Source organism: Lactuca virosa, chromosome 4 (assembly GCF_052849685.1).
Source record: "Lactuca virosa cultivar CGN04683 chromosome 4, Lactuca_virosa_CGN04683_v6, whole genome shotgun sequence".
NCBI classification, from domain to species: domain Eukaryota; kingdom Viridiplantae; phylum Streptophyta; class Magnoliopsida; order Asterales; family Asteraceae; genus Lactuca; species Lactuca virosa.
Window position 1 is genome coordinate 180,597,265 of NC_136429.1, and position 27,395 is coordinate 180,624,659.

Sequence of the window (27,395 nt, forward strand, 5' to 3'; positions counted from 1 at the left end):
AGATATAAGGCACGATTAGTTTGTGACGGGAGGTCTTAACAGGTAGGTGTGGATTGTGGATAAACATTTAGTCCAGTGGTCAAGTCAACAACCATCAGAACTGTACTTACCATCGCTCTCTCACAATCTTGGCTAATTCATCAATTAGATGTCAAAAACGCGTTTCTTCACGGGCATTTGCATAAAACAGTTTATATGCATCAACCAATGGGATTTTGCAACACACATTTGTTGGGTTTTGAGCACTATAACACCCCTATGGTGCACATGCAACCCTAAATGCTTTGGATCTATGTTTTCTCTAATTATACATGCATTTTCAATTTTTCCAAAGCATTCTCCTAACTAGCATACAAATTGTCAAATGAACAATACAACTAGTTAAATGACTTACCTCTTAGAAGGACTTGTATTTATTGACCTTTGAAAGCTTGAGCACCCCAAGTGTGATGCCTCTAATGGTTCACAAACACCAATATGCAAGAGGAGGCTTAAGAGAATAAGTTACTTGCACAAAATCAATATCACTTTCCAATAATGTTGTGTCAACCGATTTTGGCTCTAGGGGGTTTATTTATAGTGTAGCAAATGCTAGGGTTACACTTTGTAAACCCTAATGACCTTTCATATTACTTAGGATCCATGGTTTAACCTCCATGGACTATCCATGAATTATCTCATTGGTTTAGCCCATCCTAAATAACCATGGATCATTAGCCCACACTATTAGAATCATTGATTTACACAATCAATCCCCATATATTTAATTAGTCTCTTTTGATCACAAAATTAATTCCAAATTAATTATTGATCAATACTAATTAAATAATATGATTTCATATTAATATATTATACTTGTAATATATTAATAAATCATAAATAACATTATTCTCAAATGTCCATCCTATCAAATTGCACTGGTGAAGGCAACCCAAAAGGACTATGCTACAATCGGGTCAAGTACATCCCAGTTATAGTTATGGGCTTAGACACCAAATCCAACAATAATTTCCCAACCATGTATGTCTCTTAAAGAAGTCCATGTACGGTCTAAAACAAGCCTTGAGAGTGTGGTATCAAAGATTCGCTGAATACGTCTTCCAAATTGGGTTCCAACATAGTCGCTCCGATCATTCACTACTCATCTACCGACATGGAGGGGATACCACTTACCTATTGTTATACATGGATGATATTATTCTTGTGACATCATCAGCTTCTCTACGACATAAATTGATGGATCTCCTTGCCAAGGAGTTCGCAATGAAAGACCTTGGTCCCTTAAGTTTCATTTTGGGTATTGCAGTCACACAACAATCTGCAGGTTCGATGTTCCTTTCACAACAATAATATGTTGCGTAAATTCTAAAAAGAGCAGGCTTCGAAAATTGCAAACCTCTTCCAACACTGGTTGACTCTTCTGGAAAAATTAGTGTCAACACCAACGAAGTTCTGGAGAATCCAAAAGAATTTCGACAACTAGCGGGGGCCCTTAAATATCTCACTTTTACGCGTCCGGACATTAGTTATGCGGTTCAACAAATTTACATTGCACATGCATGCCCCTCGAGTTCCCCACTTCATGGCCCTCAAAAGAATACTTCGTTACATTTGTGGCACGGTAGATCATGACTTAACACTTACCGACTCCAACACTACATCACTTCTATCCCACACCGATGCCGATTGGGCGTGTTGTCCCGACATCCGTCGTTCGACATCTGGGTACTGCATCTTTATGGGAAACAATCTCCTTTCTTGGTCCTTTAAACGGTAGACCACTATTTCCAGATCGAGCGCCGAAGCCAAGTACCGAGGGGTTGCAAACGTCGTCTCCGAATCTTGTTAGCTACAAAATCTTATATGTGAATTACATCACCCCCTCGCAAAGCAACCATTGTCTACTGTGATAATGTGAGCGTTGTTTATTTGTCAACCAATCTGGTTCAACATCAACGCACTAAACACATAGAAATCCACATCTATTTCGTTCGTTAAAAAGTAGCTAGGTGTGAAGTTTGTGTCTTTCATGTGCCATCACGGTTTCAAATTGCCGACATCTTCACAAAGGGACTCCCACGCGCTCTGTTCGACGACTTTAGATCCAGTCCCAACATCCGGCCATCTATCGTTTCGACTACGGGGGCGTATTAGCCATAATGATGAAATCATATTGTAAATATTTTCTTAACTTAGATTAGGCCAAACATTCGTGTATTATAAAGACCACTGAGATTGGTGGAATGGATACGGAAGATTTTATCCACTTTCAAAAAAAAAAGTTTGACTTTCCGGAACGCTTGTTCGGAATCCTACTCTGGTATCCAAGAGTTCGCTCTGAAATGAAATATATATATATATATATATATATATATATATATATATATATATATATATATATATATATATATATATATATAGGTAAGTTCAATTGAGAAAATAAAAAAGGTTGAGAATGGGGGAATAATTCTCAGCCACTCATTTATTTTTGCCGCAAAAGCCTCCTTTGTACCAGCGGAAATGGATAAGGAATACACATGTGTTTCCAACAAAACATGTTTCCTTAAACTATTCTAATAATTACCTTAATATATACAAAAACATAGTTTTTTTTCGTTTTTTTAATTTTTAAGAAGCTATTTATATCGAAAAATGATTTTAAATATACCAAAGTTCATGATTTTTTATTCTTTACAAATAGACATCCATATTGATATACTTTTAAGATAAAATATTTTTTTTTTATATTTTCAACTATCGTTATTCATAAGTGAATAAAAATGCATCAGATTTTTGCTACAGTACATACGTTATTCACTTATTAATAAAAATATATAATTAATTTTTTTTACAGTTTAAGTATCATTTATACTACTTATTCATATATGAATAACAAATTAACTGTAACAAAAATTTGATAAATTTTTTATTCATATATGAATATAAAATATGACGACAATTAATACACGTTTTATTCATATATAAATATAATATATGATGAAAGATGATGTAAAAAATATATTTCAAGTAAGAAAACTTTATTACGTGTCATATTGATATATGAACGATACTTAAACTATAAAAAAAAAAAGTAAATTACTGAAATCGTCCCTATGGTTTGGTCAAATTTGCACATTTGGTCCCTAACTTTTATTTTGCACTCGGATCGTCCCTATGGTTTGATTTTGTTGCGTTTTTCGTCCCTTATATATATAAAGTTAGGGACCAAACGTGCAATTTTGACCAAACCATAGGGATGAAAAACGTAACAAAATCAAACCATAGGGACGATCCGAGTGCAAAATAAAAGTTAAGGACCAAACGTGCAATTTTGACCAAACCATAGGGACGATTTCAGTAATTTACTCAAAAAAAAAAAGTTAAGCATACGTTTTATTCATAAGTGAATAACGAATGTACTGCAATAAAAATCTAATAGATTTTTATTCACTTATAAATAACGAGAGCTGAAGCTCTAAAAAAAAATTATTTTATCTTAAAACTATATCAATATGGATGTCTATTTATAGAGAATAAAAAATTATGAATTTTGATATATTTAAAATAATTTTTCGATAATAATGACTTTCTAAAAATAAAAATAAACGAAAAAAATATGTTTTTGTGTATATTAAGATAATGATTAGCATAGTTTAAGGAAACATGTTTGGTTGGAAAACACATGTTTATCCGTTATCGATTTCCGACGGTACACTAAGTGTTTTGCGGCAAAATAAATGTGTGGCTGAGAATAATTCCCCCATTCTCAACATTTTTTTTTTCTCAATTGGACCCTCCTATATATATATATATATATATATATATATATATATATATATATATATATATATATATATATGGTTATTTTTTTCAAAGACTTCATTTATATGAGTTAGATTATTCAATTTCAGTAAATATTATAAACACTTTTAATTTTTAAGTAATATATGGAGTTTAGATAGGTGTAAATGACTAAATTTGAAAATTTGTAGTAGTTAGATTAACCATTAGCAACATTATCCGATATGTAAATGATAAATTTTTTAATATTTAAGTTAAAACGACAATAAATATGTCAAATTGGTGGTAAATATGATGATCAATTGTCGCCTATAAAAAAAATCATGATTGCTAGAACATTAAGATATTAATTTATTGCACGATAGACAAGACACTACATGATAACATCTCTAAAAGATGAATTTATTTATTTAAATAGTCATAACCACTACTAGATCAAATGTAGATACACATTACAACCATCAAATTGATGCATGTACTGAATCTACTTAGGCCGATTCACGAAGCAGATTATTGTGGAATAAGATCCGAGCTCACCAATCTCCGGGGTATTGTCTTACCTATACATTCCAAAACCCCATTTATTGACTCAATCATTAATATACCAAAAATTGCAATTTTGTCCCACCCAAAAAGATAGGTTCTCTTGTGTGTGCAAAAGATGGGAATGCCCTCCTCATCTCATCACATCATCAAAAATAGCCTTAGGGAAGGGTATGTTTACCTTGTAAAGTGACTATGAAGGTTCGAATTTCCATAGGGGCAAGCTCAACAACCAGCTTTTGAGGGTCAATAGGTGCACCCCTTTGGGTTGTATGTGGTTTATCCTCCTTTGACCCTTCTACTTTCCACACCAATCTTTTCTTTTCCATTTCTTCTCTTCCTTGGTTAGCCGATAAACTCATTTCAGATACATTTGTTATCTTCATATCAAGTTCAAAAAAAAAAAAAAAGTTAAAAAGATGTTATTTAGTGTGTTAAAGAAACTTGCATGTTGTATTGTATTACCTTCTTCTTTGCAAATAGTTTCTTTAACTCCACACTTGTCATAACCGAAAGATCTTTGTCCTCTCCAATCTAGAACCAGAAGAAAAAATATATATACATAAATATACAGATATATTTTTATCGTGCTTCAAAACACAATTAAATGAATTTATGTAATAATAATAATAATAATAATAATAATAATAATAATAAGAAAGATCAACCACCTCATATAAGTGTGCTAACCGGAGAAGAATTTTTCCATCTTCCAGCTCCTGAATTAAGAAAATAAAGTTTTTTCACAAGCTTTGTAGGCTAGAATGAAGAGGGAGGGCATTTACGTCTTTTTGCATGGTTTACCTGGAGTGTTAACAATGCTACGTTATCAGGGAGACTGTAGGAGGAATCCATTCCTGAAAATGTGGACACTTGGAAATTTGTCCCTGTTTTTTCGTCCTGTAAAATATAATAAAATTAATTGACAAGTAACATTTTTATATGGATTTTAAAGAAACATTTAACACAAAAAAATTTAATCACCTGCTCAGTGAAGGCCAAAAGAAGTGGAGAATATATTTCTTGACCATAGGATCGGCGCCACTTGGCACCCTCTCCAACCGGATCGATCCTAAGATAGTATTTACCTTGAACCTATAAAAAGTTTAAGACTTAATGAAATGGAAGACTCATTTCTTTGACTTTTTTTATCAAGTCAAAATTAAATTCCCAAATTGAAGGACTTACAGTTAATCCTCTACAATCGTTACCAACACAAACCGTTTCATTTAGTGCCTCTGCAACACCTTTTCCATCATCATAAAGCAATCTCCTAAAAAAGAGATTATTCGTGTTTATATATTTTATAGCTGATTGAATTTTTTGATTGTTGATTTGGATGAAAATGTGAATGGAAAGTCAAAAGACATACCTATGAAGCATCAACTCCAGTTGCCCATCAACAATACTGGATCCACCTACGGATCTATCTACTAAAAGCGAGAGCTCACTAGTTTCGTCTTTTAGGTAAATTCCAAGATTGACCTTGAGAAATAACACAAGTCTGTGAAAAGTTTCTTTAAAAATTTTCCATTAATGGAGCATTGAATATAAATAGCAAAGGGCATGTTGATTCAAAATGACAGTTATCTTGATAATGGATATTGAAAAAAAAAAACATACAGGATAATAATTTCCAGCAATAGGTTGATTCACTTCAAGATCCCAATCCTCTCTATAGTCTCGAATCTGCCACAAAAAAATATAATTTTGATCACATTTTCTTTAAATACCTATTTGTTTCTTCAAGAAACAGATGTTTAATGGGAGTAATACCCTTTGAAGAAAATCTCTCCCATTAGAGTCTGTGTAAAATGTTTTATTGCTCTTCATGGTGGTTGTGATCTGAGTTACAATCTCTTTCCCAACTCCATCATCAACAGGTATGGGACCCACCTGAAAAAGTTGAGATTATCAGTAATGAACAACAATAAGACAAAAGTAAAGAAAAATGAACTTACTGTAAATTCAACTTCAGCATGCTCCTTATTCTTGAACACTCTAGTGATCTGGACAGAAGGGTAAAATGGTCATTTCAGACGGTTCAATCAGTCCAACAAATAAACAATATACGTGCCCTATATTTTGTTCAAAAGATAATCAAGAAAAGATGATGATTATATAATATAATTCATTACCTGGTAAATCCATGGATTTATTTTCTGATGTACTTCATCATATATTGGCCCATTCAAAACCTTTATGGGAGTCTGTAATTTCAGTGAACAGTATTAAAATTTAAATCTGACTATAAAGTATAAAGTATAAACTATAAGACACATATTAAATATATCAGAAGAAAGTATATACCTGCTCCTGTGTACCAATAGTATATGTACCATTTGGACGGAAAATATATGCTCCAGATGCCTATAATTAAACAAGTTAGGAGCTCAATTGTTAACATAAAAAACTTTTACCAATAACAGTATTTACAAAATAATAAAAAAAGAAGAATAATAAATGATATAAGGAAAATAAAGTTACCTGCTCTCCTGTAGTTCCATCAAATCCAGCATAAAAGCTATATGATTGCTTCACAGAGGCAGTGATCTTTCATAAACCAAAATAACACAGGTTAATGCACATTAAAAGAATAAAAAAAAAATGTTAGTTTTAGTGACTTAATTGCCAAAAAAAATAGTTTGTTACCCAAATTAGCAAAAAATAAGATAGTTAGTTGCTATATTATGCGAAAAAAAATTTGAAAGGTAAATATACTTACAGAGCTTCGACTGTTGACATATTGAGAAAGCTTTCCTTCACTTCCAGAATAGATTAATTTCAAATTTCCTGTCCCTACTTCTATCCCATCTTTTCCTGTTTCAGTATGCTTGTAAAATGCTTCATTTACAGAATTCGAAGCTGCAAAAAATAAGGGAATATATATCACTAGATAAGATTCTGTTCAAAATTCGAAAATCAATGTATATTATTAGTTTTATTTTTACCTGGCTTTTTTGTGGTTGAAATGACGTATGTGGTAAATCCCAGAGGTGGAACAGATGCTGTAAATGCAAGTGAATACTTGGGAGTTGAACTTGGTGATTTGCCCGTATATGCAGTGGTGTAGTAGTTTCTAAGGGCAATAGCGTCATTTACTATGGGGAGAAGTTGATACTCTACTTCTTTCCCATTGGAGTCATAGACAGCAATATTCTCGCTTACAACCTGTTAGATATTCACATATAATATGTATGTATAATATTATCCCAAAAAAAAAAGTGATTTAGATGCAATCAAAAGTTCAAAACCTAAAATGATACTCACTGGAAGTCTTATAACATCAGATCTCTTCCACCCCAAGGAATTGTAGACAACAACCATCTACAATAAAAACAACAATATTCCATATTTCCATTTCAAATTTATGTAGATATACAGAATCTCAGAATATAACAGTTTTTGTAGCCTTTCATGGAGAAGATAAAAATATAAAGCATCTCACTTACCAATTTTTTGCCAGATGATAGATCCGTTTCAGTTGGAGGGCAATAGCTTATGTTCAAAAGTGGACACTGAAAATTGATGACGATAAAAAAAAAAAAAAAAAAAATTATCAACCCCATTTAATCGTGTTATGTGTGTGTAAATACCTGTTGAAAATTGGTTGCTAAACTTCCACATCCAGGTGTCGATGATACCATACAAGCTATAGACTCTGCAACTACCACTTCAGTCTGCAAGAAATTAATATAATTTTATTTTTCATATACAACCAAATTAAAAAAGACAAAAGTTTTGATAAAATAAAAAAAACACAAATAGTTTTCAGTTTTCAGTTTTCACCTCTTTTTGACCTATAGCCAATCGTTTTGAATAATCATTAGCCACATGTTGTTGTTCAGTTCCACTAACTCCATCATGATGCTGTGCAATCCCTAAAGCATCACCCAAAGAGTCTGTAGTGGCCCCCGCTTTGTTCCTTCCCTTCATCACTTCCAATTGCCTTGCTGCCTAAATATTTATTAAAAAATTAAAAAAATGAGACTTAAAAAAATTTAATGACTAGATTAAATCTCAAATCCACCTACCAAGTAATAGCCACTTAACATTCTGACATACCCCTTCACGCCTGGTCTACTAGTAAAATATCCTGTCCAGTAGGTATTTATATCGCTTGCATATCTAACAAAAAACATATACTCGTTAATTATTAATAATTAAAATTATATTATATAATGTAAGATTTTAAAAGTTATACTTACGGAAAATAATCGTTTTCTTTAAGAGGCCATGAGTCGGTTTCAGCATACTTAGCATCGGTGTATATTGATGGAGTGGAATACAGAGCATTGACACGACCATCCTATAAGTCAAACCATAAAAATTATATAAATTTATTAAAGAAAATAATAATATTAAATTGATAAGAGTAACTAACTTGATTCACGTAATGAATTAATTTGTCCATATTTCGAAACCATGACTCTGCGTATTGATACTTGAAATCGGTCCCCATTGTCCACATTACATGATTTGTACGCGTAATATTTGCCTGAAATTAATTATAACATAAAGTTTAATCTTAAAACTAAAAAAGTTTGGAGTTTGGACTTTCCTTTTAAAAAAAATAATCGAATATTGAAGGGTTTCAAGTTTCACCTGAAACAATGCTGCAGCCACAAAGTCATTAACACGCTCTTGAACATTGTAGTCAAACAAGTTGATGTCATCCTTCAGTATAAAAAAATAATAAAAGAAATTATGTTATTTGTGTTAATAAAGATTCAAGAAACTTGAATGTTATTTTAGAAAGTTACTTGGACAATTGGGGAATCATCATTGACTTCAAAGTAGAAACCACTTGGAGGTTCATAATTTTCGGGAAAAGCACCTGCAAAAATCTGAAAACATTCATCATTTTAGAGAATAGTTCTTTTTTTTTTTTTTGGTGAAAAATAAATGAAAAAAGAAATAAAGAGTTTAAAATTCACCTGTGAAGATGAACCAAGACTTTTAGAGGCCCTCCATATAACTTCAAGTTGTTTATTGCCTTTTCGTTTAGCTCTATCTTGGTAATCAATTCGGCCGAAGAAAACAGAATCAAATCCAACCTAAATGACCATTTTACCCTTCTGTTTAGAAATGATGCTACATAACAAATGACTCTTGATTCTATCTAAAAAATGATACAATCATACAAATGCAGTTATATTTGATCATAAAATGATTAGTAACTTAAATTCAACACAACAGTTTTAGAAGAGCTAAGAAGACAGAAAAAAATACCTCTGCCCCCAAAAGGTAAGCTTGAACTGCAGAATGTCCAAAAGGGTCAATTTGCCACCCAATTCTTGGTGTTACATTGAATTGTTGCTTGATAAATTTATGCCCAAGTGTAGTCTGATCTATCATGTCAATATAATGAGGTGCTGCTTCATCATGCATGCACCACCCCCCATTTCTGCCAAACAAAAAGCAAATTACTGATATACCCTCGTTACATCAGCCTCATAAATCCTTCACACAACATCGTAAACATAAACAGACAACATGAAACATGAAACATATTCCTAGTATTAACAAAGAGTCGGCTTTGTCTGCTTACATCAACTCAAGTTGTCCTGAACTAACAAGGCGTTTCACTGTCTCTTGGATTGCCTCACTTTGGTCCCTCCACCACCGCTGGAAAAATGCCTGCAACATTCATATCAAATTCATTAATGGAAGCATATTTCTATGGTGTCTGTTTGACCTGAAAAGTCAAAATGCACAGTTTCGAATTCTTAACCTGTTCAACATAGATGAATTTCCGATTCTTGTCAACCAACAGAGATTGAACCATGGAATCAAGAACGTTTTGAACGCATGCTCCCTGTAGGATTGATAGATATGCATACGAAAAAACGCTTTAGATATCAAACGATGAAAGTAATAGAAATTTGTGCGATTTCAGAAGATTCAAACAATGAAACATGATGGAAATTTGTGCGATTTGAAATGAATTGAGACCTGAATGGAGTTATTGGATCCAACATAGTATTGGTCAACGGTTTTCAACCAACCAACATCGTCGTGGGTATGGGGTACCATATGAACATTAAGCTTCCCCTTCACGACCCCCTGTGCAGTATCGTAAACCATATACTTCGATTCCACGCTCACAGCAATGGCACACAGTAGACTTAACACCACACTCACTCGAAAATCCGCCATTGTCGAGGGTGAACTCAATCGCTCACAAGTCACAACCAACCCTCTTAATATATTCAATCAACAAACAAAAAACGGAATGTTTTGGATAGAAAATGCAATTAAAGGAGACCAAAACTCCTTGTTTGATATTTAGTCAATTAAAAAACATCGGAAGGTAAATGTGACAAATAGAGGTCGCTTTCATCAAAGTAGTGATACCGAAGAAGGGTTTATGCGACGAACTTTTCGAAACGAAAGTGGGTTTTGGCTTGTGTGTGTTGGGATAAAAAGATGAGGAAGAAGACGAAGACAACGTGCTTGACTCGATGGCAGTGACTGGACGGATCCTTTGCTTATCCAATAATGGAGCCTTTGGTACACCGATGCTTTTTATAGACACACACTCACCTGTAGATTTGCCACGTTTAACAGACCAGATACGATGGGTGTTTAAAGAACTGGATATTCACCAAAGTGACAATAACTTTAAGATAAAGTGATGTAACAAAATATTTTTTTTATATATATTTTTATTAAATGATCTTTGAGTTCAATTAAATAGAGTACTTCAAATCAATTTTCCTGTCAAAAGATATTTGAAATCTCGAACTATGTACTGGCTTTCGAATTTTTTTAGGTTATGTCGATTATTTAAAAAAAAATCCTCCTATACGCACTTGGTATTTGTGCCACAAAGTTTGAATATACAATCTGACCAATCTTATTATGTAAAGATCTCATTATATAAATTTTCATTAAATCTTGTGTATGCATACACGATATTCATATTTAGGGTTGAGCTTTAGAACCGAACCGGATCGGAATCGGAGTCGGAACCACATTTTGCTATATTATAGGAACCGGTAATCAGAATAACAAACTCAATGATTTACCTCGTGAATCAGCTCTGTAACCCTTCAAATCTTCACTCCATATCAACTTAACAGTCTTTCAACCACCTTCTATATGTAATGACCCGAATTTCCCTTCATTAGTGGTGTTAGCTTCCGCTACTCGAATATTAGTGGTTGTAAAGTTATTTTGATTCTAAGTATACTAATTAAAATAAATTAAAAAGGAGATATTAATTAATATCTAGAAGAAGTAATTGATATTTAACAAGTATATAATTGAATTAACTGGTTTTGTGGGTAAATTCGAGTAAATATAATTCAATAAAAGGTTTAAATGGAAATAAAGGGTTGAATTGTCGATAAAGGAAACTTAATATGCTAATTTACCAAATGGTTAGGGTAGAAGGTGTTTAAGGCTAATAGTAGAGGGACCATAAATCAATTTTCGTCCATAACCCTAATGAGAAACTGATGGACGGGTTTTTCTTCTTCCCATGCGTTTCTGTTGTTCACTGTTTCTTATTGCGTGCGAACTATGATTCATGCCCTTCGATTGGACTGCAACATCGACGACTGGAAGGACAAAAAAAAAGGATACCATCGAGCAAGGGAGGGGCGACATGAAGCACCAAGGCAGAAGAAGTGAGGAACGAAGTCGATTCCTTAGGAGATTTAAGTCCATTCAAGGTGAAGCCTTGAGAACTTTAAGTAAGTTCAATACTTAGAGTAGAAGGAGTGTCTCATCAAGGCTAAAGGTGAGTTTATAGTCTTAACTCACTAAGGTGCATAATTGAAAAATGAAATCTGTAAACGGTGATTGGATTCATAATAAGGTGGCCTTGTCATTACTTGTGCTTGATGATGATATTATATTTGTGATGCTACCGTATGATATGTGCTATTACCATTTTATGAGTTATGCCTTGGAATCGGTTACTATGGCGTTATGCATGTTATGTGTTAGTTGTAATTACACGTGGTTATGATGTTTAAAGAATTGGTAGTCACATGCTAATATATGTTGATGATATGATTATTTTTATTGCATGCTTCATTACTCGTTATGGTTGTATAAGTAATATGTCTATGTTGATGTATGTTTGTTTTTGTAGGGTATAGTGGTGGTATGGGTAGAACCTTGCAAGTCTAATCGATTGAAAGAGCTTAATCCATATCGGTTGTGAGTTGCACGGTCTTTCTAGATGGTCGTGTGACACATGGTTCACGTGCACCCCGGTGTACGAGAATTAGAGTGGTGCTAGCTTTATGGTGTAGTCGGATCAAGCATCATGTAGGACACGAGAGGTGTATTGGTAGAATTGGCACTATTTGTACTGATCTTGAATGACACTATGACGTAGTTTTACTTTGCATGTCGGAGTAGCAAAATTGGAAGTCTTGGGGTTGGTGAACTCGGGTGGAAGACATAAGCCACTTAGAGCACTAAACTGGCTAAGCACACGAGTAGTAAATGAGGCTAAGTTGTTGGGTAGGTTGTCACTAAGAAACCCCAAAGTAGATAATCGGTTGAATTAAACAATATGTAATAATTTGTTGAATAAAGTTGGTGACTATGATTGGTTGAATATATAACAAAAGGTTGTTTATATAATTAAAGTTTGCATATATAATAAAAGGTTGCTTATATAATAAAAGGCTGGACATATAAAAAATGTTGGTAATTTAAATAAAGGTTGAACAAATAATGAAATGTTGTTTATGTGAAATGTGATTATTTATATGTTATGCGGTTGTGTATGTGGTCGAATTTTGGTTAAACATTTATGCATGTATGCGTTTGAACATGTTATTGAATGATTATGATATATGCTTGTTTTCTAAGTGGTATATGTTTCTTATTTTTATGCTTTATCGTAAAATGGATAATTAAGCCATTTGGGGTTTGTATGTTTTATATGCAATCTTTATGAACTCACTCATCGGGGCTGACACTTGTGTCTTTTCCCTTTTGTGTCTTATGATTGATGCAGACAGCTTAGGAGTTTAGCCTTGGTGAGAGGGGTTACTTATGGGGTAGTTAGCCTAATTAAATGATAACATTTTGTACACGTTTGATGTTTTATCAAATTCAACATTTACTTTTGTTATGTCTTAAATGGTTTGATGTCCAGGTCTATTGCTCAAAGCAGGTGGTTTAGGAATAGGTCTTTTATGAGTGTACAATTTCCAGTCTCTCAAAACATGAACTCCTTCATTAAAATTGTATCTATTGAATGTTACTGTTTTTCAGATCATTAAATAAATGATGATTCATGGTAATGAGAGTGGGTTATATATATCTACAAAACTTTAACATAATTCATTTAGTATTTTCTTTATTTAATTATTAATAAATAATACCCTTTTAGTTTCTGAAAACATTAATCATTAAAGTATATGATCCAAGTTGTAGAACAAATAAATGGTGACCTTTATCACATTGATTTGAATCCAAGTAGGTAGATATCGATTATCAATTATATTCTGTTATATAATTCCTAGTTTAATGGGATCGCTAATAACAAAGTTTAATATACATGTTTGATCCCATCTATGCCTTAGATATCTCTTGCTTAGGTGACCTTTATCACATAAGATTTCAAATCAAATCATCAAAATTGAAAAACTTGTCTAATCGGCCTATAACTTGGTTATAAAAATCGCGAAAACACCTCGGTCATCAAAAGATAACACTAAGCAGTTAGGTGACCTTTATCACACTAGTGCATTCAAGAGACGTGTAGGTGTTCTTTAAAACGTAATGCATAGATTTGAGGTTTAAAAGGGGTCTTTTATGTTTTTATAAATCTAGTTTAAAAATCATATTATATCATGGTTATTACATGCATCCAATAAGCCAGAGTATACTTTCAAAAAATCTTATTTTATGTAAAATTATATTTTAACAATGTTCTTTTATAAAACTCAATTTTATATAATCGACGCGATCAAATTTTAAAATTAATATATGCTATTAAGTTTTACCGTTTGAGCGCTTTAGAATATTTGTAAACCTTTTAATAAAATTTCCTTTTATAATATAAGGTTTTGAGTTTGATAAGTTTATAAAATCTCAATTTTAAACTAATACTATTTTAACGACAAAATTTACCGTTTGATAGTTTTAAAAAATAAAGTTTGTTTTATTTTAAAACTATTTTTACCATCTTATGTTAAAATGTAAATTTCATTAAAACCAAACTCATTTGTGATGTTATTTGTGTTCAAATATTATTTATCATTGAAAACTAATTTATCAACCATAACACAATAATATCAACATAAATTACACAACACATACATGCTAAACGTATGCGCATAAACCAACCATCTAGTGACAATTTTTTGAATCATCACAAAAATGTCAAGTCCATTCCTAAAGAGACATTAAAGGACCAAAAAAACTTTCAGTGATATTGTTGTTGAAGCTCCCACTTACGAAAATATTCAATGCTTGCAAAAAAATGTTGAAAACTTATTTGAAGGGTATTATTTTAGCAACATGCAATATTTCCCATAAAAGGTTCTTTAGGACCTGCATCTTGTGGAATCTGATGCAGTACTTCCCAACAACAACACTTTACATAAAAAGGTTGTGTTTGCCTTTGTTTTTAAAAATAGCAAAAATCAACCCATTTTTGATCTTCAAAATGGATCCATCTTCATTTCTTGTTACATTTTTGTACAAAATAAATTATTTATAAAACTAATATATTACTTACAAAAACAAACAAAATGAAAACAATCTATTTAGTTATTACATATCATATGAATGAATAAATTATTACACTTATTTTAAACAAGTCAACACATGTAACGCTCAATTCCATGTATGAAATTAATTCCAAATGGTTATTGATTTCTCTTTGGACACGGCGTGTTGAAGCCTCAACACGGCGTGTCTATATGACTTTGGCCCGCAAAGTTTAATGGACCAACACGGCGTGTTGTGGTGTCTCGACACAACATGTTGAAGGTAGGGAAGGAAACCCTAATTTTTAGGGTGTTGCACCCTATTTAAAGGCCTTAAGTCCCCATGTCTGGCCTCCTTACCAGCCTCCCTTGTTACTAAAACCCTAAATCGAACCTTAAGCCTCTTTGTGGTGTTCTTGAGCAATTAAGGAATCCTTGGTGCCATTTTTACGCCTTTTTGAAGGAAGTTGAGAAGTTGAAGTTGCTTTGCTTGGTGAGAAGACTTTGGATCCAGAACCATCTTCCTTTGTGCAAGCCTCCTGAGGTATCAAGTTTGAACCTTGACTTAGTAATGTTTAGATCTCCTTATTTCGTGTTTTGTTGAGTGTGTGGCCCCTTTTTGGGTTGAAGAGTGAGAGGAGTCGTTTTTGGGCTTGTTATTACAAATATGAGTGATATTGGACCCCTTGAGCTTAAAGGTGCAAGCTTTATGTGAAAATTTGGTTACATGCATGCTTTAAGTCACTTATTATGTCCCTTTCAAGCTTAAGATCTTCATTTAGGCATGCATGAACATAAAGTTGGTAACTTTATGTGGTTTTCCAGCTCCAGGAAGTCAGATCTGTGTTTTGGGGGCTTTGTCTTATGATTTGACTGCTTATTGGTTAAGCCTTGTGTTGTTAAGCCTTAGGGATTGAGTTTTGAACCCTTTTTGGTAGTCCCTATGGGTAAAGTTGGAAACTTTACCCTTCTAAGTCTTATTTTGGGTTAGATTTGAGCTTGGGAGCTCTTAGAGTCGAAGAAAGTAGCTTAATGTGTTAAGCTGGTGGAACTTGGGCAAACACGACGTGTTTTCTAGCCAACACGACGTGTTGGCTGGGGTTTTCCCGTCTGTGAGAATAAAGGAGAAACACGACATGACCAAGGAGAAACACGGCGTGTTAGGTCAACATAAACTGTTGACCTTTGTCGTTGACCAAGTTTGACCTGAAAGGAGGTGTTGAGGTATTTTGAGTTGCATCTAAGGATTTGTTCTGATTAGGTGGCGGGTAGAGCTGATATTCGGAGCCAGGACCTATCCAACTATCGTACAGATTCAGAGGTGAGTTTGATCACTGGGTTTAGTGGGTCTAAGGCACCAAAATTGACCCTTACTGATTATGCTAGGATGCTAGGAGTCTGCGTGACCCATTCATGTGTTATGTGTTGCTATGTATATCGGGCGGGGCTCGATGTCGGGCGAGGCCCGATGACTGGGACATATGCTAGTGTTTATGATCATTATATGTGTTAGTATGATTACGTGATATATATATATATATATATATATATATATATATATATATATTGCATATGTGTAGTGGGCGAGGCCCAATGACAGGCGAGGCCTGAGGATAACAGATCTGTAAACCGGGCGGGGCTCGATGTCGGACAGGGCCCGATGCCGGGCGAGGCCCGCTGTAGGGCGGGGGCCCAATATGTGATTTTTTTATGTATGGTATGGGGTAATTTGGGGAATCCACTAAGCTTTACGCTTACGATTTTCAGTTTATGTTTCAGGTACTTCCAATCCCATAGGGAAGAGCTGGGGATGACCGCACTGCATACACCACATGGATTCCGCACTTGATATTTCACTTTGATTTTATAATATTTGATACACTTGTTTTATTTGGGATGTATGGTTGATGATTGGAATACTGTTTTACTTAAATTAAAAATGAAATTTTTGGACTGTATTTTTAGGACGTTACAACACATGCAACAACACAAGGGTTCATGGCTAGTTATGCAGACTAAAATGATGCATGTAAACTTCTAGTCATAAAAATAACAATTATAAATATTTTAAAGTTGTCATAGAAAAAATGTATAAATTTTCTTGCAAAAAGAAAGCCATCAATGTTTTCCAAAAACAAAGATAATATCAACTTATCAAATAATCTAACCAAGCTTGCAAAAATGGCTCTGATACTAATTGTTGAGTTTTTATTCAAAAATAGTCTAATTATAGTGACAAATTCGATGTAATTAGCAATGAAAACATTTTCAGATTTGAATAAATTAAAACCATTTTAACCCACCAATGATCATTTTGCAACGCTTAGAAAGATTAAAACACAACCATAAGAAGGACAAATTTTACAACATTTGAAGACTTTGATTCTCGTGGGTGATTGAAAGTTGATGAAGAATGTATAATAGAACTCCACGTTGGTTAGAAACACCAACAATTCTTCAACTTGATAAGATGCTAGTCTTCTTCTTGTAATAAAATAATCTCTTAAGACAAAGAAACTAGTTTGCCTTAAAAGAGAGTATTCAAGTATCATCTTCATATGTATGTTCTTAACACTTTAAGAGACAAAAACTAGAGAGAATATGAAGATGGGAAGCACCAAATTTCGTGGTTTTGGCTTAGTCAATGAAGGAAGAAAGATAACTAGTTTATATGCTCTTAACTTTATGTGATAGTCTTAACCTTTAAGACTCATGTTTTATCAAATCAACTAGTCATGTTTTCTAAGAACATGACGTGTTGAATAAATTAATCAAAAGCAAGTCTTCATTGTCCTCCATGCATGCCAGGCTTTAATGAATAAAAGAAATATATTTTTATAAAAAAACTCTCATGCTTTTATAGGTTAAAATCCTTATCTAATTAGCTGAAAGACAAAAGTCATTTTAGTCCAAAAAGATGTACATGACATAATGAATCATACATTATGATATATTATGATACTTAACATTGAAAATTGATATTTACATGAAATAAATAATTTTCAATTAACTACAAGACATATATTTATTTATCAAAAATCAAATACCTATAAATAATACATTTGTATCAAGTTATTGTTAGTGTGATCCTTTAGGATCATATATTATCCAATAATATCATTCTATAATTTCTCTTGGGCATAAATATCTTTCAATTTTCACATCTATTTATAGACTCCAGTAGAAAAACGCGTCAAGTTAAGGTATAATTCACGTCGCGACTAAATGGTTTGTCACGTGCCCTCCGAGTCATTCCCGTCGGGGACACGTCACATTTAGTAATGAAGCGTGCTCGCTTTTTAGTTTTCAGCATGCTCTTGTATCTTTGCATTCCAACTTCGTTTTTCCACCTTTTTGCTTCCTTTCGCTCCAACGACTTACAATATCTGTAAAATAATAATTGATAGCATATTAAGCATCTTTTGTTCTAAATATCATCAAAACATAACATAAAATAATAAAATAATACCGGGAATATATGTATAAAATATGTGTTATCAAATTGTTACTATTATGATTATTGACATGATTTTATACTTACAAACTGTACCTTCTTCCCTATGTAACTCAACTTAATCTCACAAATTATAACCAAGAAACGTGTTTAATTTAGTTTAATCACACAAATTATAACCAATAAACATGTTTATTTTTGTTTTAGACACACAATAAAAATTGAAAAAATATATTTAATCCTTTTCTAAAACAACTAAACACCCCTGTTCATACATAACTATTTTCAATATTAACATTTCCAATATCATATTTTTATGATTAATTTCTTATTAATTTAGTCTCCTTTTTAATGTTCAATATCGACATATCATCCCACTTTAAGCTCCGACAGAATTTATAATCTAAACGGATACTTATATGTTATTCACTAGTTTATAACCCGTGAGAACCACGGTTAAAAAATTAATTAAACTTTCATAGTAAAAACTCAAAATTATTAATCAATTATTTTAAATAAATTATTAATTAAAAGCTATTTTTCTAGTTATATAAAATTATAATCGTTGATTTAAATATGTACGTGACCTTATAATCTGTATTAATTTTATTTTAATTTTTTATTTAACGTTACTTAATTTAATGTAATTAGAGTGAAAATTTTAAATTTTGAAATTTGAAATGAGTAATCAATAAATTGACATGTGACATGACATTAATTATGAGGTCTAATAATGTGATACATATCAAAAAGACAATAAACGTATTTTTTTATTAGAATAGAGATTTGGTAAAGAATGATGAATCCATTTGATATAATTGTATTTTTTGTTTGATTCCTAAAGTTTTCACATGTAAAATCTCAAGCAGTTCATTTTCAATTTGTAATCTTAATGACAAATTATTAATGACTACTATTTAGGGGCATCCTACTTATACTTTGGTCCCCAAGTTTACGATATTGTTAACACCCATTGCGGTTTGATTAAATAAAAAAAATTGTACGTAAACACATCAAACCAATAAATGTCAATTTACAAAAATAAAAATATATTTTTTAGAGATAAATAAGAAATTAAAAATAAAATACATATTTCACCAAATATTACACGTTAACATTTTTTATTTTTTGACAAATCTAGGAGTCCACGTCACCGAGTGGCCTATCCTATCCTTTGTTTATGGATTGCGTTATCAACTCACCCACACATCCAACACTTCAGTCTTCACGTTGACTCAATTCTCCCGCCGGTCTATCGGAGTTACAAAAATGGCGTACTCCTCCGCCCTTTTCTCCCACAATGTCTCTTTCACCACCACCCAATTCTCCAATCCTAATCCTAAATCCTACAAACTAAACAATCGAAGAACCCTAACTGTATCCGCACTAGGAGCCGACACCTTTGACGGAACAACACTGGCAGTCATCGGAGGCGGCTCAGTCGCAGCAATCGCCGCCGCAATTTCACTCGCAGACCCCGAGAAGCGCCGGCAGTTACAAGCGGAGGAGGTTGGCGGTGGTGATAAGGAAGTCGTGAGGGAGTATTTCACTAATGACGGGTTTCAGAGGTGGAAGAAGATATACGGAGACACCGATGATGTGAATAAGGTTCAGTTAGATATACGAATTGGACACGCGAAGACGGTGGAAAATGTGATGAAAATGTTGACAGATGAAGGTTCGCTACGAGGCGTTTCTGTCTGCGATGCAGGATGTGGCACTGGATTGCTCTCTATTCCCTTGGCCAAAGAAGGCGCCATTGTTTCAGCTAGTGATATTTCATCTTCCATGGTTTCAGAAGCTCAGAAAAAGGTTAATTGCACTTCATCTTACTCAAACAACGAACTAATCTCTTAACTCCATGATTGATAATTGATACTAAATCATCCTCTAGGCAAAAGAAGAATTACAGGGGAAAGATGATCTACAGATGCCCAAATTTGAAGTGAGTGATTTGGAAAGCTTAAATGGGAAGTATGATACAGTAGTATGTCTGGATGTATTAATCCATTACCCACAAAACAAGGCAGATGGGATGATTGCACACCTTGCATCACTTGCAGAAAACCGATTAATCCTCAGTTTTGCACCAAAAACCTTGTATTATGATCTTCTGAAGAGAATTGGAGAGCTTTTTCCAGGACCTTCAAAGGCAACAAGAGCATATCTTCATTCAGAAGCTGATATAGAGCGTGCATTGCAAAAAGTTGGGTGGAAAATAAGAAAGAGGGGCCTCACTACCACACAGTTTTATTTTTCAAGGATTGTTGAAGCTGTTCCTGCTTAGTATGAAAAGAGGTACTCAGTTATGATTATGAACTCAACCTTGAAAATTGAAAATGAAATTGCAAGTTATTTTGTAATCTGCTCTCGTTTTGTTCATGTATTCTTTAACACAATGTACATTAGTGTAGATGATTGAGGAATGAGGATATCCTTATGCAACAACTCTAGAATTTGCAGTGAAAAGAGCATGAATCTTTATGTTTATATTCATTCATAGTGAGATTTTATGTTATTTCATTTTACTAATTGCCCGCAAAATTGATGATGGATGTGTAGTAGAAATGCTATCTTTTACTTTATTTTCATGTTTTGCGTTTACGTTATCTGTGTAAGTAGAATATGAAATGATATGACATGACATGATAGTTATGAACTTGTAATATGTTGGACACTAGTTGTGAGTAGACTTGGAAATAAAAGATGGAACTAGGGTGGACAAAACCAGCTCTTGATCCCTTGCTTATGAAAAAGACATAAATGCCCTTTAAATTCTTATCATCAAAAATAGTTGTAAAAACTTGTAAGTTTTTAAATGTATGGCTGATCATGATCATAAAAAACAAAGTTTGATGACCTAAATCAAACTTGTTTGTGCAAAAGACCTAAATGTTATCGATATTCCATTCAAATAATACTAACTTGGGTTATCAGTGACTATGTATGTTAAAAGTTGATCTTGAGTTTTTGACAATCATACGTAATAATCTTGTAGTTTGTTTGTACAAATATTTCTCTTATTTATTATTATTGTTTATATTTTAATTTCAAATATATGCTTACAAATAAGATATAAAAAAGAAAAAGAAAAATCTAACCGGCTGTGGCTTAATAGTTTATGATTTGCCACAAAATAACTATTTATTTTAAACAAATGATCACCAATTTCACAATGACCTAGGTACTGCAAATTAACTTTTTGTATTGTTCTACCAACAAAAATTAAAAAAAAAAACTACATTTTGGTATTGTTCATATCGTTGCAAGACTCATTTTTTAGAGTTAATTATATATATAAAAAAAACTTATATTTTACAATTTTTTCTTTAAATATATATATTTTTTATTTCAAAAATTCTCTTACATTTATCCGGTTTTTGTTTTGGCTATTTAATAGGTTTATGTGTAACACCTGTATTGTATTTGAAATGATCATTGAATTCAACATTTTCAAAGTATTTTAAAAAAATAAGAACAAATTATTGAAATCGTTCTTATAGTTTATCAAAATTATGTGTTTGGTTCCTATATTTTTTTTTGCACTCGCACCATCCCTATGGTACAGCTTTTTTGCATTTTTGGTCCATAGTCCACTTAAAAGACTAAAATATCTTTATTGATTATTTTAATTGTTCTCTTTATTTAAAAGTTATTAAAAAATGTTTAATTATATGTAGGTCCCACCCAACCTTTTCTACTTTATGTGACCTTATTCATCTCTTTCACCAATATTCTCTATTTTTCAAAACCAAAAAAACTTTCTTTACGTTCTAAAAATCATGATACTTCATTTGCTGAAAATCTCAGTATAAAAAAATCTTCCAGATACAATCATCAAATAAAATTTTAAGAATGTCATAATCAATACAGATACATACGTTACAGCGTAAAGACCTAATGATTCTCAATACAATTCCATGCTTTCTCTTAATCACTCAACATCCTAATTAAGTTCCAGTAACTTAAGTTTTGATACATGTGATGCATACAAACTGAGTGGGTCAGGTTGGAAAACCTGGTGAGATACATAGCGATTTCAATCCCATAATGTTATAATATATATATATATATATATATATATATATATATATATATATATATATATATATATCTTAATCCTGCAAAACAAACAGTTACCAAACAATATATAGATATATTTACGACTTAGATATCTATAAAACCTCATACCTATACATACCCACCCTAATTGATCCTTACAGATCCTAGTCCAAAATTATCAGGAAGATAAACCATTTAAAAGAAAGGGTTTGAATACACCGCTAGGGGCTTCCTTGGCTGGTGAAAGTCATAAAGACACTCGTGCCCTCAGAGTATTTGATGAATACACTATCAAATTTCATCTACGTCTGTGGGTTATGAACCCACACTAGCAACATAATTCATAAGACCGTCTAGAACGATCAAGTGTTGTCATCTTACTTTGGGAGATGACCATACATATCATTACAATTGCCTGATCTGGAACCACAATTTTTGGCCATCCAAAAAGGAATATGATTTGTACTCCGGTACGTATTCCGTACCATCGACACCCTAAAGTGTCATAGAATAGAACTCTACACTCCGTTCCTAACTTACACACATTCTTCGAATGAGACTACCCAATATTAAACTTAATTGGACTAGGCATCTATAATAAGTCTTATCTTATTAACGAGAAAAACTACTAAGTTCCCAATACCAACTCTGTTTAGACAACACTATCCTAATTTAGTGTATATATTTAGTACATAGTATTTAGGTATTAATATACTCTTATCTTTCGTTCTAATAATATTTCTATTATTATTATCACGTAATAATAGATATATATCTTAACACATTTAGAACCATATCTGATTCGCATATCGTATATCATCAAATACATTTTTAACACATAATCCAGGTAAGAAGCATATAGCTAAACTTTTCAACAAATATTTAATACTTTAATTAATAATTGTATTAAAATCATGTTCATTAAAGAGACTATGCACTCACTTGACTTAGGTGGATGATTGGTGATTTGGGTAGAGCTTTGCATAACACCTTAGCTTTTCTTTTGACATGACCTAAGTATGATTAACATTGAGTCTTAGTCTAATGTCCTTGGTGACTAATGATAGTCTAGATTCCTCACTAATCTCAAGGTCTACATCAAGATCTATCAAGTAAGGAACAAACAGGTAGGATCATATCGGAGGTACGACCCGTTTGGTATACAAAGTATACTGTTTGAAAATCTCACTTTAAACACTTCACTAAATCCAGCCTACACATCATTCCCGTAAGTAGATCAATTAATATAGTGAATTGAAATCACCGATAAATCTTATTTATAGGTTCATAATAACGACTATGAACATAAATATAAGTTTCACTTGAAATAAAATAAGTGTAGCTTAACTTAAATTTTTTTAGCGAAACCCGAGAGATTGCGCGGGCAGAACTCCGACTTGATAGCTTATAATTGCCGGGCTCTCAGCGACCTCAAAGCTTTGCTAAAATACCCTAAAATCTAAGGAGATCTTGGAATTTTGACTCTAGAGAGCGCAGAGAAGTGTAAGAAACAAAATGAGGGCTGAAGAGTATTTATAGAACATACTTAACCCAATATAAGGTCTTTACTACAACTACCATAACAGACCGAATGGTCATGCTCTAATGACCTCATATCGCATGATGCAATGGCTAGACTCAGGTTTCTTTATGAGTCGTACTCTAGCTCGGATTATACCTTCCTTCATGTTCTATGTGGCTCAATCACATCATTGTAGGTAGCATTTCTAGTTATTGGTTGCTTAGTCTTATCAACGGCTGCAATACTCCTGTCGATTATATGTTTCTTCAACCCCTTAACTAAAGTTGGACATTACATCGATCATGGTTCTCTGAACCAAGTAATTCGCTTTGCTGATTCATCCTATCCGGGCTCGATTTGATATGACCACTAGGATCAGAATAACATTTTTCTTCATAGTCATTATCGAAACGAAGGTAATGACGGAAACAAACAAAACAAACTCATCTACTAGTTCCATAGTAACCTTGTGACTTTCCTTGATCCAAGTGTGAGTCCTCTACTACCTTTCACACCTACTCATACTCGTCCCAAAAATTGTCTCATAGTTTTCCAAGGCACTATTAAAGAAAAATCACATAGCAACTTAACACATTGGATTGTATAACATAATTAGGGATTTTCATAACTTCTGAAAATGATTACAATCATATTCAAAGTCTATTATACTCTATGCCGCTATTAGGCTACATAATACATGACTATCTATGTGAGTTGACCACTTCATGTCTTGAACTCCTTAGATAAGTATATTTTTTTCTATTAACTCCCTAACATGTGACATCTGCTTCCTCCTTTGCATCCCTGAGAGTTGTCTGCAATGCTCGTGCAACTTCTTCCTTCCTTGCGCAATCTTGTGAAATATGTGCACTACCTCTACATTTGTAACATTTCTTGTCATTGAACACATACTCTTTGGAATAGTGACCATTCCTTCCATATTTGTAGCAGGTCACCACTTCCGTGCAATGTCTAAAATACTTCTTTCTGCATTTTTCACACCACATTGCTTCTTTGTTCTTCCTAGGCTTCGCGTCATTAAGGCTAGGCCTTAAAAATCTACTATTTTTATTGGATTTTGAGGATTCTTTGTTGTTCCTCTTCTTTTCCACTTCAGCTTGGTCGACGACTTTCCCTTTGACTATGTCTTCAAGGGATTTGGCAACTTGGATGGCTACTACCAACATAGTTGCTTTCTTTACTATTGGACCAAAATTCGTTGGTAGTCAATTAGAAAGTTTCTCTATCTTGGAGAGTTCAATAGGAGCTAGGTAAGGAGCTAACTCCATTTTCTCAGAAAAAGCTGCAGATTACTGTTTGACGCTCATTTCTCCTTTCTTCAGGTTCTGGAATTCATTAGTTATCTCCAGAAGGTCTCTCTCTGAGCAATATTCTCTTTTCAACTGCACAAGGAAGTCTTCCCATGACATCTTCCTTTCTCCTCCTTTTTGCATAGTATTAGCCACTCGTTTCCACCAGCTTAACACTCCGGTCTTTAGTTGTTTGGCTGTGAAGATTGTTTTTCGTTTGTCACTATAGTCGCAACTTTCAAACACCATTTCCATTTCATAGATCCAATCCATAAGTGTCGTTGGCATTGGTTCTCCTGAAAGGCTTGGTGGTTAGGACGCCATGAAGTCCTCATACTTGCATCCATTTCTGTCAACCTCTTCTCCGATGTTGTTTCTCCGAACTCTTTGTAGTTCGGTTTGATTTACAACTTTACTACAACTTCCTTCTTTAGGTTGAACGTCATTCAACACTGGTTCAACAATAGGTGTCGTGAATTTTCTCCCATTCTCTTGGAGCAATTGTCTGGCTTCCTCTATTTGCTTAGCTAACATCACCCACATCATGGCTTGAACTCCTGCCATCGCGATCAGTTCAACTGCTGGCACAAATTCATGTGTACTCTCAATCGCACGTCGAGGTTGAGGCTGTTGATCTTCGTTACCATTTCTTAGTCCACTACGTATTCTTACCATGATGTTCTGTACCCCATAACAATCATTCAGTGTACCGGAATCTCGAGTATATTATGATAATGAAGATTTTAGTTACGTTTAGACATATTATTCTCCTTATCACTCTGTAAAATTGCATGCTAGTTCCAATACATTAATTAAATGTTTAGAACTCAACATATAAAATTTTATCCTTTGAACCAAGGTCGGTATTAGACCTAAAATTCTTTCAATTATTAGCATTCTAGGCGGTCAACCTAAAGCATGCTATAACACATAACTTTTAGCAAATAAGCCATTAATCCTAAAGTATGCTAGTGCTCCTAATAGCAGGTAAGGTATATAACCTAAGGCATGCTATAACTTAATTTTTATTAGCACATAATATTAGTTAAGGCTTATACCCTAAAATATTCTGGTGCTTGTGTCTTTATTATTAATTTAGGTATAACACCTAAAATATTATAGACATAACTCTCACCATTCTCACCTAAGATCTAAGTTTAAGCCTAGAAATCCTCACAATTCCTAGTTCGCTTAAACTAATCTTCTGATACTAACTGTGACATCCTTTAATTTTCAGAACCAGAGAGAACTTTCTTTACGCTTTAAAAATCATGATACTTTATTTGCGGAAAATCCCAGTATATAAAAATCTTTCGAGTATCATATTGCCTCAAATAAAATCCCAAGGATGTCATAATCAACAAAGATACATAAGTTACAACGTAAAGACCTAATGGTCTTGAACACAATTGCAAGATTTCTCTTAATCATCCAGCATCCTAATCAAGTTCCAGTAGCTTAAGTATTGATACATGTGATGCATACAAACTGAGTGGTAAAATACATATGGATTTCAATCCCACAATGTTAATATATATATATATATATATATATATATATATATATATATATATATATATATATATATATCTTAATCTTACAAAACCAACTATGGTTTTCTGACTTCGTGAGATAGATGAGTCTTCTCACTATATTGTGTAGGATGATAGTTGTCTTTATGACTCTTGCATTTGTATGTATGTTGGGCGAGGCCTATTTATATGTTTGTTGGGGTGGGACCATTTACATGTTGAGTTGGGCCCATTTGTATGTATGTTGGGATTGACTCATTTGTATGGTATGTGGTATCTTGGGAAACCGACTAAGCTTTATGCTTACGGTTTTATGGTTTAATATTTTCAGGTACTTCCAGTTCTAAACAAAGGGTCCGACTTGACTACAACATTCCCCTATGATTTTCCGCATCGACGACTATTATTTTTACTCTGATGTTGGAATACATTTTATTATGATTGGTTTTGATACACTTAATGTATGAATTGGATGATTTAGGAAAA

General features: G+C 33.1%; 2 protein-coding genes across 2 annotated transcripts; one reads left to right on the forward strand and one right to left on the reverse strand.

Moving 5' to 3' along the window:
• Positions 1-4,179: 4,179 nt before the first annotated feature.
• Positions 4,180-10,851, reverse strand: LOC145107773 (putative alpha-mannosidase At5g13980). The gene is made up of 30 exons (XM_079044722.1): positions 10,300-10,851; positions 10,079-10,162; positions 9,896-9,984; positions 9,577-9,751; positions 9,282-9,401; positions 9,108-9,191; positions 8,950-9,021; positions 8,729-8,842; positions 8,553-8,653; positions 8,379-8,472; positions 8,134-8,301; positions 7,941-8,024; positions 7,797-7,862; positions 7,615-7,671; positions 7,296-7,515; positions 7,070-7,209; positions 6,832-6,897; positions 6,655-6,714; positions 6,483-6,554; positions 6,306-6,353; positions 6,121-6,240; positions 5,968-6,033; positions 5,717-5,829; positions 5,533-5,617; positions 5,329-5,439; positions 5,149-5,244; positions 5,016-5,063; positions 4,810-4,878; positions 4,526-4,724; positions 4,180-4,361 (listed from the first exon to the last, which is right to left on the reverse strand). Exons 1-30 carry the CDS (start codon positions 10,501-10,503, stop codon positions 4,312-4,314), a joined length of 3,075 nt encoding a protein of 1,024 aa, XP_078900848.1. The 5' UTR covers positions 10,504-10,851; the 3' UTR covers positions 4,180-4,311.
• Positions 10,852-19,672: 8,821 nt separating this feature from the next.
• Positions 19,673-21,015, forward strand: CHLM (magnesium-protoporphyrin IX methyltransferase). The gene is made up of 2 exons (XM_079044723.1): positions 19,673-20,295; positions 20,378-21,015. The coding sequence occupies exons 1-2, from the start codon at positions 19,753-19,755 to the stop codon at positions 20,768-20,770; spliced, it is 936 nt and encodes a 311-aa protein (XP_078900849.1). The 5' UTR covers positions 19,673-19,752; the 3' UTR covers positions 20,771-21,015.
• The last annotated feature ends 6,380 nt before the right edge of the window (positions 21,016-27,395 follow it).